The sequence below is a fragment of the Petaurus breviceps genome, unplaced genomic scaffold (genome assembly GCF_028583685.1).
Source record: "Petaurus breviceps papuanus isolate PSGF00001 unplaced genomic scaffold, PetGlider_PUasm1.0 186, whole genome shotgun sequence".
NCBI lineage: Eukaryota > Metazoa > Chordata > Mammalia > Diprotodontia > Petauridae > Petaurus > Petaurus breviceps.
In genome coordinates this window covers 16640550-16658806 of record NW_027185798.1, presented here as the reverse complement: position 1 = coordinate 16658806, position 18257 = coordinate 16640550, and the positions used below count along the sequence as shown (strand labels likewise).

General features: G+C 45.0%; 1 protein-coding gene across 2 annotated transcripts in view; it reads right to left on the bottom strand.

The window, feature by feature from the left end:
- Positions 1-18257, bottom strand: part of SLC47A1 (solute carrier family 47 member 1) — a 61604-nt gene that overhangs the window by 39372 nt on the left and 3975 nt on the right. For both annotated transcript variants that reach the window (XM_069089603.1, XM_069089602.1), the window contains exons 2-5: positions 7455-7556; positions 5996-6064; positions 2627-2775; positions 1859-1901 (exon numbers count right to left, since the gene is read on the bottom strand). In XM_069089603.1, the coding sequence (XP_068945704.1) occupies positions 1859-1901; positions 2627-2775; positions 5996-6064; positions 7455-7556 (363 nt within the window). The remainder of the gene's footprint in view (positions 1-1858; positions 1902-2626; positions 2776-5995; positions 6065-7454; positions 7557-18257) is intronic.

Sequence of the window (18257 nt, the reverse complement as noted above, 5' to 3'; positions counted from 1 at the left end):
TGGGGACTTTTTTTTTTCCCCAGTGGGGTTGAACTGTAACTAGGGGCAGCTAGGTGGTGCCATAGTACACAGTGTTGGCTCTGGAGTCAGGAAGAGTCTTCCTGAGTTCAAATGTGACCTCAGACAGTTACTATCTGTATGACCCTGGGCAAATTACTTCACCCTGTTTGCCTCAGTTTCCTCACCTGTAAAATGGTCTGGGAAAGGAAATGGCAAACCACTCCAATGTCTTTGCTGAGAAAACCCCAAAGAGTCGGATATGACTGGAAACAACTCAACAACAACCAAATTGGGTGAATAAGAGGCTTCTTCCAGCTCTCAATGACTGTGATTCTGTGCTCTTTTCAGTCCCCTCCATCCTTCCTGTTCTGTGTTTTCTATGAGCACCATGCCAGATGTACAGCTGGAAAGCTCAGCCTTCAGGAGCCATGTGGTCCATCCTCCTCATTTTACAGATGAGGAAACTATGCCCTAGAGAGAAGACATCTGCCTCGGGTTACAAAGGCTGTAGAACCAGAATTTGAACCCAAGTCCATCCTCACAGGACCCCAAGGGGTCTGATATCCAAGCAACTGCTACGTCCTCATCCTATGGCACACAAAGTACCCATTTCCCCGCCTTGTGTAATTCCGGTCGGGTCTGCCATGTTGAAAGCTCCTTGATATCACCTCTGATGTCTTAGCTTCATCTAATTTAGCCCTGTCCAGGGGGGTGCTGGATCTATCTCATAACCCACTGGAGGAAGCCAGTTGTTAAACTTTTAGTGTGAGCACGTATACCTTGGAAATGGGTAAGAGCTACAAATCAAGACAAATATTGACATATTGATTGTTCGGACTTAAGAAACCAGTGGAGAAAAATGTTGATGATAATTTGATATTATTTTTGGACCTCAATAAGAGCTAAAGCCTGGACTAATCCATCAGACTGCTTTGTTTTGCTCTAAAAATGCCCTTTCTTGTGTCCATAACTTGAAAGACCAGATAAGGTCGACAATGGGTATTCTTCCCATTTACAAACAGGATGCCTGCAATTGGAATAGTGGACTTCTCTTATCTTTCCTAGAGGCCTGAGCTGTATAGGGGAGCTCAAGTATCCTGGGATCCTAATTTCCAACTGACGCTGCTTTGTCAATTGTCTAGTAAACACATGGAGACCATAAATCTAAGGGACAGAGACGTCCTGGGATTGTCCTAAAACACATAAAAACTTTGGCGTTCTTGTGTCAGGCAGTCAGAACGTAGATTTTGGCTCCTTGTACACACAAGCTCACTAGCTTTGTCTAGCTTTAAGGGAATAAATAATATGAATTTACATATCACCTGGTCTGTTTGCCTCCTTTAACCAAAGCTTCGGGTTAATAATGCTTATAGTTTCCTAATCATCCATCTTCATGTGAGCTAAGCCTTCCAGCTATTTCTGTTTATAAATCAACCAAAAAACAACCCTTGCTGGCCACAGGCTTACGTTCTAATGGGGAGGGGGGCATGGACAACCTATGGATGTCAAACTAAATATAAAATAGTTAGCTACAAGGTAGTTTAGGAAGGGAAGGTGCTAGTCAAAGTTTCTCCCCTTTTTCTTTATCACTACAACTGTTTAAAGATAGTGGGCACTTCTTTGTGAGGGGTTTAAAGGATTTCCAAGGGTAATTTTGACTGTTCTCTGGATTAATGTTTTTAAGATTTCTCTTTAGAGCCTAAGTCCCAGCTAAGGTTCCCCTCCAGTATGAAGGAAGTGAACCTTGTCCCTAGGACTCGGGCAGTGTTAATTCAATCTCTTGGGAATGACATCTTTATGGGCATTACTCCATACCCAAGCACCACAGAAAATGAACCCTCGGACCCTGGGAACTCACAGGAAGAGCAGGGATGAAGATCAGGACGTAGGTCTGTGTCAGCCTGGAAGAATTAGAACAAGAAAGAAGAGGAAAAGCATTACAGGTGCCCCAGCAAGGGGATGGACTAACGGACAATGGGCTGTGTCTGCCCAGGCTCTCGGGCCTGCTCTGGACACAAGTGTTTAAATGTGACCAGCCAGCCAGCCCAAGCAAAGGGAGATTTATTATAATACCCACATTCCAAAGTCAGCTTGTCACCTCAAAGTCCAAATTATTTCCTCTTTTGAGAAAGAAAGAAAGCCTGCTAGACTCCTGGACAAAGGGCTTTCTTAACTTCTTATCGCCTCAGGCTCCCACCCCCCACAGGCCTCCATTCCTCCATTCCAAAGGGGTTTGGGGACTGAATTCCAATCTCTTCATCCCTAGAGACAAAAAACAAGCTTTTCGGCCCAGGAGCAGCAAAGGTGGCCTGGATGTTTCTAGCAGGTAGGTACTGGGTTTGAGGGGAAGTGAAGGGACTGGATCACTAGTCCAAAGAAGAGAGCCTGGGTCATCTCTGAGAGAGCCCTCTGATTTATCTCCCAGGGTTTCATCCCATCCGCTGGCCTTTGTTAACGTCTCAGGCCCGTGTCTCTTTAAAGGCAGTAACAATAACAATAGCCATGATTATTACAAGCCTGTTCTTGGGTCATCTCATTTGAAGCTCACACGACAACCCTGGGAGGGAGGCGCTGTCTCATCACGCCCATTTGACAGACGGGGAAACTGAGGCACCGAGCGGCTCACCTGGACACATCAGGATCCTGCCTGAAGAGGAGCAGGATCTGCTCGGTGTTGATGAAGACGGCCCAGCAGGGGAAACAGGACAAAAGAAGCATGAGGACTCCTCGCTGCACGATGACCCCCACGTACTTCAGGTTGCGGCTGCCGTAAGTCTGAAGGAACACGGAGGCAGAGAGGGCTGTCAGCTCGCTGCTGAGATGTGCCTGACAGCGTGCCAGCCCTTCCTGCTCACTTTCTTCGTGGGAAGACTTTCCCATTATTTTCTCTATTGTTGTTCTGACCCCATTTGGGGTTTTCTTGGCAAAGATACTGGAGAAGTTTGCCCTTTCTTTCTCCAGCTCATTTTACAGATGAGGAAACCGAGGCAAACAGGGTTAAGGGACTTCCCCAGGGTCACACAGACTGGATTTGCACTCAGGTCTTCCTGACTCCAGGCCATACATATACTAAAAATGCTTCTCTGATGGTAACAGGAAATCAGTGAAATCTCCCCTCAGACACCTCTCAGGCATCTCCTGTGTACCCAGGCACTGGGCATGTGAAGACAAAAAGGACGCAGTCCCTGCTCTCAGGGAGCTGACATTCTATGTGGGGGTAGGGAAGGCAGTGCCTAGGGACTCAGAGAGGAACTGACCGACAAGGCAGCCGACTGGCATTCCCTTTGCAGGTGCAATGTTAGGACTGGTTCTGAGTTGAAGGAACCTGTGCTGCTTCAGGGGAAATGACAAGAAAAAGGGGCTGTATCTGCATCTGTAGATAAATAAAGGTAAGGAAACATGAGGCTGGAGGGAGAAACACAGGGAGGAAAGTCTTATCAGAAGCTGTGAGATTTGAACAGAGCTTTGAAAGATGCTAAGATTCCAACGGGTGGAGGTGAAGAGGAAGGGCATTCGAGGCACGAGGCACAACCTGGATAAAAGACACGGAGGTAAGAAGCACAAACACAGACAGCACTCAATAGGGCAGGTTCTACATTCCCTCCCTCCCACCTCCAGGTTAAATGACTTGCCCAGGGTCACACAGCTGGTGAGTCTGTGAGGTAGGATTTTAATCTTGGGTCTTCCTGCCTCCAAGTCCATTTTCCCTCCATTTTGTTTTTTGTGTCTCTCATACATACAAAAAACCCCAGAACAAAACAAACAAAAAAACAAAAACCCAAGCAAATCCGCCTACCCTTAACCCCAGATCATTTCAGTTTTGCAAAACCTGGGCCAAATCAATCTAAGCCATGGGAGGCTCGGCAGTGGAATTCTATCCTTACACCCACAGGTCAAGTTACTTAATCTCTCCCCATCTCTCTTTCCTCAACTATAGACTAAGAAGCCTGGATCATTGCCCCTAAGCTGCCATCAGGCTCCAAATCTAAGGTTCCATGCCAAAAACAATGCAGATGAAAGAGGCCAGATTGGAATTAGAGATCCCGAGTTCAAGTCCTGCTCCTGCCTGCTTTCTTCCTGGATGACCTTGGGTGGGTGAGTCACTACCATTCCCTTTCCCCCACCATCTGTAAATGCAAAGGGCTGAGCTAGGTGGCTTCTGAGCCATGATCAGCTTTCCCCATCAGCCCAACACAAAGGAATTCATTCAGTTCTGGAACTGAGAATGGGAGCTCTGGAGGGAAATAAGACCCAGCTGAGCTCCCAGGCCTCCTACTGAAAACAAAGGTCAGAGCAGGCCCAGCAGCGCTGGTCAAGATAAACTTCTCCAAGCACACGGCCTGGGAAGACAAAACAAAAGGCTGTTTTTCTATAGATATTTTTGAGAAGAGTCAAGACCAGACTCCAGAGCAAATAGGTGCTGGCTGGGGGGACTGGCGGCTAGACAGCTGGGAAACATCCCTCCCAGCGGGTGGCCCAGACAGGAGCAGGGATGGCCCTTGGTTCCCAGGCTGCCTGGGTTTGCTGCTGCTTATCTAACTTTATCTAAGCAACAGGCTTTCTTATCTAAGCAACCCAGCCCTGCCTCAAGGGCCCATAACAGAGAGAAAAGCATCTTTGAGGTAAGGGAGGGGGAGAGGGAGGAGACATTATCACTCTAAGGGACCCAGCAAAACCTACACATAGGACAGAAATCACTCTAGGATGGAGACTGGACTAGGGCAGCCAGGTGGTTCCATAGTGCACAGAGCACCCAGCCTAGAGTCAGGAAGACTCATCTTCATGAGTTCAAATCTGGACTCAGTCACTTAGTAGCTGTGTGACCCTGGATGAGTCACCTCTTTATCTGTAAATTGAGCTGGAGAAGGAAATGGCAGACCACTCCAGTGTCTCTGCTAAGGAAACCCCAAAAGGTTCCACAAAGAGTCGACCGTGATTGAAACAACTGGCTGGCAACAGGGACTAGACCCAGGATTTCAATGGCATTGGGAACTCCTGAAGGTAGAAACTCTTTCAACTAATACAGGCTGGCCCCGATTGGTAACTTATAGTCTCAGTTGTTGTTGTTCGGTCATGGCCAACTCTTTGTGACTCCATTTGGGGTCTTCTTGGCAAAGATCCTGGAGTAGTTTGCCATGTCCTTCTCCAACTCATTTGACAGATGAGGAAACTGAGGCAATCTGGGTTAAGTGACTTGTCCAGGGTCACACTGCTGGTGTCTGAGGATGGATTAGCACTCAGGTCTTCCTAGGTCCAGCACCCTATCCTCTGTACTACCTAGCTGCCCCAGTCTTAAAAAGTTGTCTAAAGCACTGACTTGGGTGGTAAATCAGAAATGGTCTAACTTCTCTTTCTGGACTAATGATCCAGACCCTTAATTTCCTCTCAAGCCCAGTGCCTGCCTGCTAGAAAAGTTTGCTGCTCCTGGGCTGAAAAACTTGTTTTTTGTCTCTAGGGGCAAAGAGATTGGAATTCAGTCCCCAAAGCTCTTTGGAATGGAGGAACGGAGGCCTGTGGGGGTTGGGAACCTGAGGATATAAGAAGTTAAGAAAGCCCTTTGTCCTGGAAACTAGCACTTTCTTTTTTTTCCTCAAAAGATGAAATAGTTTGGACTTTAAGGCCCTATACCCACATCAGCGAAGGAAGAGTATAGGGTCATAGATGGAGAGCTGGAGAGGACCTCAGAAGCCATGTCTAGTCCAACCTCATTTTACAGATGAGGAAACCAAGGCCCAGGGATGTGAAGGGACTTAGCCAAAAGCACAATAGGCAGTGTCAGAGGTCATGTTTAAACCCAGCTCTTCTGTCTCTTTCCTATGTTTTTTTTTCCTGTCTCTTTCCTCTTTTTCTCTCTTCCTCTTGAAAGCAGAGCCAGACTGTCATCTGTCTCTGGAAGCAATCTGGCCTGCCTGGAGTCTGCTGCTGCTATTCTCCCTTCACCTGTGTCTAGGTGAGGGCCAAACCGAGAACCTGACAGCAGCTGCTGCCTCCTTACCTGGGAGATGAGTGTGTCGCAGGCTGAAGCCAAGCCGAATCCCACTGAAATGCCAGTGACGTTTATAACCTACACAGAAAGCCGTGGAAAGAAAGCAATATTGCATCTGTTAACCCAGGGAAAGGAAGCCACACACCCTTTCTTTGGAGACAAGGGGGAGACCTTTCTTCTTCAGTGTGAATGAGACTCATGCCCCTATCAATCAGCTAGGACACACAGGGTAATGGACCCATCTTTGGGTCCTAGGGGTAGCTAGGTGGTACAGTGACCGAGTCAGAAAGGCCTGAGTTCAAAGCCAGCCTCACTCGCTCACTAGCTGTGTGACCCAGGGCAAGTCACTTTACGTCTGTTTGCCTCAGTTTCCTCCTCTATAAAATGAGGATAACAATATAGCCTACTTCACAGGCTTATTGTGAGGATAAAACAAGAGAATATACACAAAGCACTTTGCCAGCATTAAAGTGTCAGGTGAAGGCTGGCTACTATTCTGCTGAAACCTGAGGTCTTTCCTATTGCCTTGGTTGCCAGGCAATTCTTACCTTGTATACATTTTGTTTTGATTCACTATCCATATGCACCTTATTTCCCCCTTAGAATATGAGCCCTATAAGGGCAGGATCTTTTTTTTTTTTTTTACCTTTATGTCCACAGCATCCTAGCCTGGCATTCAGTAGGCAATGAATTAATGCCTTTTTTTTTCTTTTTGGAGGGGGAAGGCAGGGCAATTGGGATTAAGTGACTTGATCAAGGTCACACAGCTAGTATGTGTTAAGTGTCTGAGGCCGAATTTGAACCCAGGTCTTCCTGACCCCAGGGCTGGTACTCTATTCACTGTGCCACCTACCTGCCCCAATTAATGTTTCTTGAATACACAAATGAAAGAGAAAACCAGAGCTGTGGCACAGGAATGATCCGCTCCCAATTTACCAGGCAGAAGGGCAACCTGGAGCTGGGAAATAGTTCAGGCTTCGGGCATCATTTCTGAATGTTCAGAGATGGGATAACCAGTTCTGGAATTATGATGTGGCAAAACCAATAGGTTTGCCCAGTCCCATCCCATTCATTCAGATGACTCTTGTCTAAAAGTGTGCCATGAGTGGTCCAGCAGCCCTGCTTTCTCAGTGACCCGTCTTCTTGGTTTGGCTCCTGGCATTACCCCACTAGAATGGAAACAGCCTCAGAATGACTTCTGGCCTCCCTTCAGTTCTAGGCTTGGGGGATGGGACACAGTAGTAAAGGGAATTTTGCCGATTTCTTCTCCCCACCTTTAGGCCTCAGTTTATCACCAGGACAAACAGCTAACTAATTCACAGGCCAGACCAACTGGTCCATGAGGTCAGCAGGGTACAACTCCCACTTCCCAGCTAAGTAATCTTCCTAGTTTGGAGAACAGTCAGATACAGGTGGACTGTTATAAGATCAACTTTATTGAACAGCACATGGAGAAGGTTATACATACGGCAATCGCGAGGGTGACGGCATCCAGTTCCATCTTTCCCAAGTGGCCACAAAACACAGAACTTGTGAAACTGATTAGAAACATCATCAGCTGAGCCAAAAACTAGAAAATAGAAAAAAAACAACAAAAGAAAACAAAAAATAGTGTGACTCCGAGTCAGCCTGCTAGGATGCCTGAAGAGGGTAAACACTGTTCGTTCCCTGGTAACAGCCAGTTAGCTCCCTCCCTCTCCAAACTGGCCCAAGCCAAAAAGCATTTATCAAGGGCCTACAGTGTGAGAGACACTAGGTAAGGCACCTGAAGATGTAAGACAAACAAATGGGCCTGCCCTCAGGGAGCTTACATTCCTCATCTTCTCCAGAATGCCCACAGATACTTTTGGAGTCAGAAGCCTAATTGCCACTCTCTGCTCACAACTTGGTGGCAGCCTGGGCTGAGAATAAGGAGGCATGACAAGCAAGTGAAAACCATAAAATGTTAAAGAGGACACATAGTAGGTACTTAGTTAATGTTTATTGATTATTAGTAAATGTTTACTGATTGCTTACGAAGAGGGAAGCAGTGTGAAGTAAAGCCCTGGAAAACTGGTTGAAACTGGATTGGATATCAGGGTAAGAGATATGCCTTTTCTGTTTACAGATGATAGGGAGTGACTGAGTATCAGAGCTGTCTTCTAAAGCTGGGCCCGGGAAGCCCTCTAGGAACCTGTTTTCATAGTCCAGGTAATAAAGGAGAACCCCTCCGACCTCCCTTCTCCAGGACAAAGTTTAGTAGCCAGGATTACATAGCATTCATTCTATTTTGACATTTTTCTTTCTTCTTTTTATTTACCCTGCTGTGGTCATTGACTATGTCGTTTTCTTGGGTCTGTGTACTTCCCTTTGTTATTTCACAGAACTCTTTGCCAAGGGAACTTTCCAAAGTGCCTGTTTGCTCACTAGTTTTTCTGATCAGAGCATGACTTCACAATAGATTAGGCTTTCTTTCTTGGGAACAAAGGGGTGACTGCTGTCCTGTGATTCCTCAGTAGTATTTTATTTTCCAATTGTGTATAAAGATAGTTTTCAATATTCATTTTTGTAAGATTTTGAGTTCCAAAATTTTGTCCTTCCTTACCTGTCCCCCCCTCCTCCCCAAACCAGCAAGCAGTCTGATATAGGTGTCCCATGATTGCTAACGGAGAACAGAGGCAGCAACCTGACCCCCACAGCACTGGAAACGATCGCCGCAAAGAGCACCCCAATGAAGGGTGTCAGGCTCTGAGAAGCTCTGGTAGGAGGCTACCCATGGGTGGCATACTTTTAAAAATTTTATATCGTCTTGTTTTTATGCCACCTTATTTCCCTGACATGTCCCTTTCTACTTCCCCACCCAGAAAATCATTCTTTTGAACAAAGGATAAAAAAAGAGAGAAGAAAGGCAGGTCAGCAAAGCTAAGTGAACATCAACCAAGGCTGACAGTAAGCAATATTCCATGCCCATCATCCTCCAACTATGGAAAGGAGAATAGGAGAAATGCACCTTTATACCTTGATCTGGCAGATCTAATTGACCTAGAGCAAGCAACTTTTCCTCAGGGGGCCTCAGTTTCCTTGTGTATAAAGAGAGGGGACTGGTTAGTCCTGAAGGTCCTCATAGAGCCCTCTTCCTTAAGACATGACCTTCTGCATGAAGCCTTTCTTGATCCCCCCACCTGCTGGTCCCAAAATACTCTCTCCCCAGATACTTTGAGTTAACTAAATTAATTAAGTAGGTAACTGGGTATATATTTATACTTCTTCACTTATATACACACATATGTATTTACATGTACCCATACATATACATATGTGTGTACATGCATATATGCGCATGTGCACAAATATATAAGTGCACAGGCGTGCACGCACACACGAACACACACACATATTGAGGTCCTTTCTTGAACTAAATTGCCAAGCATTCAAACTCTGCTTCAGAGAGTGTAACTCCAATGGACTGGCCACATTGTTCAAATGCAAAACATTTGCTTGCCAAAAAGATTGGTTTTTTGGTTTGTTTGCTTTTATGAGGGTTTGGGTTCGGTTTTTTTTTTTGGAGGGGGGAAGTCAAGGCAATTGGGGTTAAGTGACTTGTTCAAGGTCACACGGCTAGTTTTTTGTGTTAAGTGTCTGAGCCCAGAAATGAACTCGGGTCCTCCTGACTTCAGGGCTAGTGCTCTATTCACTATGCCACCTAACTGCCCCCCAAAAGCCTATCTTATGAAGAACTCACTCAGGGCAAGTGTTCACATGATGGTCAAAAGAAATGATACAAGGACACTCTCAAGAACTTTGGAATTGATTGTGTGACATGGGAGACACGGCAGGGTGTGCCCACATCAGAGAAGGTTCTGTGCACTATGAGCAAAGTGGAATTGAAACAGCTCAGAAAAAGTGCAAGATGTGTACATTTAGAGAGTCCACCGCAAACGTTCACATGGACTATTTGTGTCTGACCTGTGGTGGAGCATTCTGAGCTCATGTTGGTCTGATCAGCCACAGTCGGACACACCAAAGCTGGACTCTAGCATAGTGAAGAATGAAGGATAACAACCAACCAATACATATACAAATATATTAATATAGGTACTTGTCTCCTCCTTTCCAAAGGTTCTGTTTCATTCTTAGCCCCTGTTTCCCCAGGGTCCTAAATCATTATTTGTTAATTGACTGATAATCAACTTAGCTCTGAATCGATGATAGATACAAGAAGGTTAAACATTAAGGTGAAGATGAAGAACCCCTGGACTAAAGACTAAGAATCAGAAAACATGGGTGTCAGCTCGGCCATGGTCATGTATAGAATTTAGCATAGGAGGCATTTAAGGACGGTGGGGCAAATTGTACTGATTGACCTTTGGGAACACCCTCTCTGAACCAGCTTCTTTGCAGAGGTGGGGGACTACAGGTATAGAACACTGCATGTATTATCAGGCTTAACTGATATGTACCCATTAGTCTTACTGAACTAATCCCCCTCCACCCCTCATTTTTATTTTTTGTCTTAAAGGATGACTCTAGGGGTAGGGAATAAGGGAGGGATATATTGGAAAATGAAAATTGTTGAGGTCCAGTCTCTGACCCAGTCCATACATGGGAAGAGTCTGGTCCAGGATTTCTCCCAAGCCAGCTCCCCGTGAAGGCTATATTATGTCTAGAGACTGGCTCACCATCTCTTCCTGACTTGCAGAAGTTTAGGACTTGAAAACCAACCAGTGACTCAAACATAGATGCATTCGAGGGAACAAGGACATTAAAACATACAGATGTACGTCAATGAACAAGGACATTAAACATTTTCTCATGGGCTTCTAAGAGAGAATTGCTTTACATTCATTATATAAACCCTGCCCTCTGATCAATCAATCGGAACTGCTTTGACAGATCCCACCTGGCTCGTGTCCATCATTCCTCACTTCTTGGTTCGGCCTGTGCCCATTTTGACGCAGGCATCAGAAAATGATATAAATATAAGATTGTTGTTCGTTTGTTCACTCATGTCAGAGTCTTTGCGATCCCATGGACCAGAGAACACCAGGTCTTTCTGTCCTCACTCTCTACCAGAATCTGTCCAAGCTCATGGTCACTGTTTCCATGACACTGTCTATTCGTCTCATCCTCTGCCATCCCCTTTTTCTCTTACCTTCAAGTTTTCCCAACATCAGGGTCCTTTCCAACAAGTCCCATCTTCTTATTATGTGCCCAAAGTATTTAAGCTTCAGTTTTAGTATTTAACCTTCCAGTGAATAAATGGAATTAATTCTTTAAGTATTTACTGTTTTGATCTCCTTGCTATTCAAGAGACTCTCCAAAGTCTCTTCTCCAGCACCGCAATTCAAAAACATCAGTTCTGCAGTGCTCAGCTTGCCTTCTAGTCCCAGCTCTCACAGTCATACACTGTGACTGGAAAAACCATGGTTTTGACTATCAATATATTTTAAAATAAATTACATTATTCTTTTAAAAATTTAATAAAAATAGCACTTTGAGGTTTGCAAAGTAACTTACAAACATGATGTCATTTGATCCTCACAACAACCCTGGGAGGGAGGGAGGTGCTATTATCCCCATTGTACAGCATGGAAACTGAGGCACACAGAGGTTAAGTGACTCTCTCAGGGCCACAAAGCTAGTAAGTGTCTGAGGTCAGATTTGAACTGTCTTCCTGATTCCAGGCCTAGTGCTCTGTCTACTGTATGACCTAGCCTGTTTCAGAGAGGCACTAAGGTCACATCTACGGAAGTGTTCTGAACACTGCAGGACGCTACACAGACGTAAGGGATTCTGACAATGAATTCACAACCCCTCTCTGAGGGAAGTATTACAGACACTCTTCTCCCCATTTCACAGATGAGGAAACTGAGGCTTAGAAAAGTTCATCGATTTGCCTAAGGTAGTCCAGCTCATAAGCACCACAGGTGAGATTTGAATTCAGGGCTAGACCAGTGCTCTCTTCTTTTCTCCATATACAGGTGGAGGGCTGTGGATATGGAGTCAGGAAGGCCAAGGCGAGCCACTTATCTCCGGGACCTTGGGACCTTCATGTCTTGGTGCCTCAGTCTCCTTATCTGTAAAATGAGGGAGCTAGACTGGATAACTCTCTTCCAGCTTTAAAACTGTAATTCCATGAATATCTGGAGACAGCTCAGTCCTCTTGCACTGGTTTAGGGAAAAGGTCCCAAAGGTGTGTCCTAAGTTGCCCTTTGGTATGAGGCTCATGGCAACAGACGGAAAGGTGTGGGGAGCAAGTGAGCCCCAGGTACTGTTATCTCCCAGACGATTACCCCAGAGCACCATTTAATGGTCTGAGATAGGATTTAAAGTGACAGCATAATACCTTACTCTGTCTGGCCTCAGTTTTCTCATCCATAAAATGAAGGAATGGGACTAGATCTCTTAAAATCCTTTTATACAAGAAACAAGTAGATTAAACATTAACCCCTCCCCCCCATAAATCCTTTGAGGAATTCATTGCACAGGTTTCCAATTTGCCTGTTAGAGAATTAGACTCTCTTTAACATATGTTAAGATATCACTATAAATTAATTAATATACTAATATAATACCACTAGCCAATAAAAAAACCAAAAGACAACTATTAGTCTTCAACCACAATAATAATCTGAGATAATTTCTTTGTAGGCCAAAACCTTAAGGCCACAGTAACATGGGGCATGATCTCTGTAGTTTTTACTAGCTATTACTACTGATACACTTACTTGGGAAAGTCACTTAACCCTGTTTGCCTCAGCTTCCTCATCTGTGGCTGGAGAAGGAAATAGCAAACCACACCATTTTCTCTGCCTATAAAGCCCCAAATGGGCTCACAAAGAGTTGGACACAAGTGAAAAAAAAATGACTGAACAAAAGTCATTACCCACAAAGCCCAGAGGACAGGACGACTCTGCCATCCTGACTATATGGCGCCCAGCCTAGAGTCCCAGTGGCAGGGGTCCCATGATTACTGGGAATTCCTGGTCTCCAGGGACCAACCACATGGACTAACTACTTGTTTAGTTTGGAAGCTTCACCTCCAGCTCTCAAGCACTTATGCCAGAGCCTCAGAAGCAAGAAGTACTTTGACCAAAAAGTAGCTCAGTCACTTGGAGAGAGCCATGATCCTCTGAATGACTGAAGGGACTGGCCACATAGTAGACAGGATTCTATCCAGCATCCCAAGACTAGTCCCTTCCTTTCTCTGGCTCTCAGACAAGGTTTGAATCGACAACCTTGGGGTTCCCTTCTGGCTCTGAAGCAACAGTCTCAGGATTCCATGAACCAGACAGTGTTTCACCCCAGGGCTGCCATGACATGTTTGTGGCCTATGCTTTAACGAGCAGTGCTGGAAGTACAGTGGAGAAGGCACAAGGTGTGGAGTCAGAGTGCATTGGTTCAAATCTGTGACCTCAGTTTTCACATCTGGGAAAGGGAGAAACAGCAGCACTTCTCCCACAGGCTGTGATTCAGTGGGAGAATGAGTTTTGCAGTCTTTCAGGTACTTTAACAGGAAGCTGCTGTTTTTGCCCAAGGTCACACAGATAATGAGTAGCAAGGTAAGGATTGGATCACACTCCAATTTCTCTCTTTCCTCTAAATCGCTAAAATGACAGCTCATACACAGGGAGTGAACATGCCAGTTGAGACAAAGAGTCTCCCATCAGACCCTGAGCCCAAGAGCCTTGGGAATGTCCCTGCTTCCAGCCTACACCCTCATACATCATCTAGGGAAGCAGCCCCTGTGGTCATATAGCCTGACCCCTGCTCCTGCAGGTGTAGCAGCCACACCTCCAAAAGACCCAGAAGACAAAGTGCTTCTTGCTAAAGCCCTCAGCCCTGTCAAATCTCTCACCATCAGAAACAGATGTGATTTTTATCAGTGGAAATGACATTTAAAATGTGGGACTACTATCCACTTTGTAACTGCCCCATAAGGACCACGACGCTTTCTATCTGACTTGCAGCTGAAACCTTCTATGTGTGTTCTCTCCTCTGTTAGACTGTGAGCTCCTGGAGCTGAAGGACTGTCTTACTCTTTCTGTTTGTGTTCCTAGCATAGCACAGTGTTTTGCATAGAGGAAGAGCTTAATAAATGCTTCATTCATTCTTTATTCACCTCATTGGAGTGGAAGTTATTTGAGGACAGGGAGTATCTGGGATTTGTTTGTATTTGTATCTCCAGTGCTTATCAGAGAGCTTGGAACATAGTAAGAGATAAATAAATGTTTGTTGACTGACTCACCGACCTTTTGGACAAGTTCAAGAATGAAGGATGAATAACCACAACTGTTTCAAGGTTTTTTCCCCTAACATCCTGACAGCGATCCTAATTTGTTTTCTTAGTCATCTGGACCCAATATTCCTGTTGTGCCCTCTGGGGTAGAGTGGATCAAGTCTCTTCCTTCTTCGTATGACAACCCTTCAGATATATCAAGGCAGCCATCATATTCTTCCCTTCCCCAGGCTAGATATCCCCACTTCTTCCAGCTCATCTTCATGGACTTAAGGCCCTTCAACACTGATGGCACTCTCCTAGACATTCCCCAGCTTCCCAAAGTCCTCCCTAAACTGTTATACCTCGGACTGAACCCAACCCTCCAGAAGTGGTCTGACCAGGGCAGCTACCAAGGGGCTTTCACATCCGTCTTCCTGGAAGTGAATCCTCTTTTATTAAAGCTCACACAAAGGCCTGAGCCTTTGTTTATGTTAGGCTCCCACATCAAGCTGCTGATTGAAGTTAAATGCGCAGTGGGCTCCAGTCTCCACATCTTAAAGACAAAAGTATTGAACCATGGCTTTCCCTCCACCTTTACTTGTAAAATTGACTTTTTTTAACCCAAGGGTAAGACTTGACATTTATTCCTCCTGAATGTCATCTTATTGTACTTGTACCAAGTTAAGTTAATCACACATTTTTAATAAAATAAAGGGTGATGAGTTGTGTCAGAGTTAGTTTGTGCATTTTCTTTAAAAATAAACTCCAAAACTGACCCATCAATTGGGGAATGGTTGAACAAGTTGTGGTATATAGATATAATAGAATACTATTGTGCTATCAGAAATGATGAGCATGTGGATTTCAGAAAAACCTGGGAAGACTTGCATGAACTGATGTTGAATGAAATAAGTGGAACCAGGAGTTCTACACAGTAACAGCAACATTGTACGATGAGCAACTTTGATAGACTTAGCTTTTCTCAGCAATACAATGATCTAAGACAATTCATGATGGAAAATGCCATCCACATCCAGAGAAAGAACTATAGAGTCTCAAAGCAGACTATTTTCTTTTTTCTTTCCTTCTCATGGTTTTTCCCTTTTGTTTTGATTCTTCTTTCACAACATGACTAATGTGGAAATATGTTTAATGATTGTACATGTATAACCTATATCAGATTGCTTGCTGTCTTGGGGAGAGGGGAGGAAGGGAGAAAAAAAATCTGGAACTCAAAATCTTATAAAAGTGAACGCTGAAAACTATCTTTACATATAACTGAAAAAAATACTATTAAATGAAACAATAAAAATAAACTCCAAATTGTATAATCCATGCCAGTTAAGTACTAAAATTAAAATTACATAGATGGATTTTTCTGGATCCTTACACCTACTGTGTTAGCTCTCCCTCCCTAGTTTTAAACTAGATCTTCTCATTTAACCCATCTCTTAAAGATGAAGATTCAGGGGTTCAGAGCACACAAGGTAGTAAGGGGGAGTAGCTACAGTGAGAGCCCAGCTATCCTGACCCCACAGCCCAGTGAATTCTTTCCACTCCACCACACTGCCACTCTTCTCTTGTACTCATCCTTTGCCTTCCATCCCCATAGCCAATGTGCTTTATGAAAAGTCTCTCTAATTCCTTCCCCATTCCTTCTATAACCTCCCTATTCCTGGCCTCCATCCACATCTGCCTAGGCTACCTGAACAACCTTACAGTCAGTTTATAAATCCTGCCTCTCAGTATCTCCCCACTCCAATCCATCTTCCATGTCACTGTCAGACTAGGCATCCCAAGACACTACTTTGATCTCTTTGAACTGAAAGCTCTCTTGGTGGTCTCAGCACCTTCCTTAAATTAAGTACCAAATAATGTTTGCTATATTGAATTCAGTGTCACTTCCTCGCTCAAAAACCTTCAATGGCTCCCTACTGCTTAGAAGATAAAGTCCAAACTCTGTCATCAGGTTTTCAAGGATCCCTAAACCTGACATTGGCCTTTACCTCCCACTACTTCCTGATAGTTATCTTCTCATCTGGTTAAAGCACTCTTCTCATATGCCTCCTGTATACACTCTGCTGATTTTCTTTTATTCTCCTACACTTAGCTGCCACATTGTTTAGGAATAAATGAATGAAGATCATCATTCATCATACATTCAACTGTATGCCAACCATTGTGCTAAGTACTAAGAATACAAAGAGAAAATGGAGACGGGGGCTCCTTGCCCTCTGATAGGCAGAGACAACCCATACAGGGGAATGATGGCCAAGAAGAGAGTTTGGTTTGGGGAATAACTGGGATGCTGAGTGGGGCCACAGGGAAGTCATCTGTCACTGCTTTCCAGAATCAGCGCTGGTACCGATTTGATTACTGTGCTCAGAGCAAGGGATAGAGAGGAGGAGGCTGGAGGAGAAGGTGGAAGGTTGGTGGCATGTGAAACGGTCTGGTCTGGTGGCCTGGGGCTGTCTAAATAGAGTCGGGCTCCATGAGTCAGCATTTACTCTGCTAGCAGGACAGCTTGGCCTGGCTAAATGGCTTTCTACTCCTTGCCATGTGCACATCCAATCTCTAAGTAGAGGGCAATGACAGTGATCATGGAGCATTGGGGGCCACGGTAGGTCTGCCAATTTAGTCTGGCAGCAAGATATTCTTTGATGGGAAGGCAGGGTCAAATGTCAAAGCAATTCAGATACCTGCAGGCTTGCTGTTTTCAGCCTGACTCAACTTGTTCTAATGTAGCTTCTTCATCCTTGTGTGTGTCCTGGCCGCCTTGGGCAGCCTGGTGAAGCCTATGTATGCACCCCTCAGAATCCGGTTCTATTTTAATGCATTTTATTGGTCCTGGAATTGAGTAACGGGAATCAGAACTGAAGGCAAGATTTCCTAGCCTGGAGTCTGTGGACTTGCTTCTTAAAAGTAATTGTGATTACTGCATTTCACTTTCACTGCAATGCTATGGACTTTATGGATTTAGAAGCACAGTTCTGAGAAGGGGTCCAGAGGCTTCCCAGCCTGCCCCGGGAATCCAGGACACAAACAAGCTGAAGAACTCTGAGGTGCCTTTCAGCTCTAAATGTGTGATGGGGTGGGAGTAGATGGCATCTCTGATCTTCTGAGCCCCTTTGGAGACAGAGGGCCGACCTACCCATTGATAGATCTATCCACGACTCATGAGCTTGACCCCACTTTGGGGTCTTCCTCCTTCCCTTTGCCCCTAACCATCTCCAGTCTCCTGTTTGCCATCCATACAATCACAGATTTAAGAGCTAGTCTATCCCCCTCAGCTTCTGGAAGCCAAGGGAAGTAAAGTGATATGTCTAAAGTCAAATTAGGTGGTGCCATAGTGCATAGAGCACCAGGCCTAGGGTCAAGAAGACTCAAGTTTTTGAGTTCAAATCCAGCCTCAGGCACTTACTAGCTGTGTGACCCTGGGCAAGTCACTTAACCCTGTCTGCCTCAGTTTCCTCATCTGTCAAATGAACTGGAGAAGAAAAGGGCAAACCACTCCAGTATCTTTGCTGAGAAAACCCCAAATGGGGTCATGAAGAGTTGGACACGACTGAAAGCACTGAACAACAAAGTCACATAGCTAGCAAGGAGCAGAACTGGGATTGGATCCAGGTCATTCAATGCTAAACCTCATCCCACTGTTCTGTGCTCGACTGTGAGGAAGAAGCTGGTTGTAATAAGTTAATAGTAAAAGTTGTGTCCTATAGGCTGACTGGGCCACCCAGGGAGATCCAGTGACCTCTAGGCTATTACAGTACCTTCATGCTCTGGGCCTCAGGCTGCAAAATGAAGGGGGTGGATGCAGTGGCCCTTCAGGTTCCTTCCAGCTCCAGCATGCTATGATTCGACTGGACCTAGCAGCAGCCAGTCCAAGAAAGGGATTGCAGGTGTGGTGATATGGAGAATATAGGAGTGGTTTTTCCTCATGTCACAGGCCAGGATGGTACCATAGAAGTAAAAGATATCAGGGTCCCAGAAATAAATGACTACTTTCAGACAAAACCATGCCTAGAGAGACAGGGAGAGAGAGAGAGAGAGAGAGAGAGAGAGAGAGAG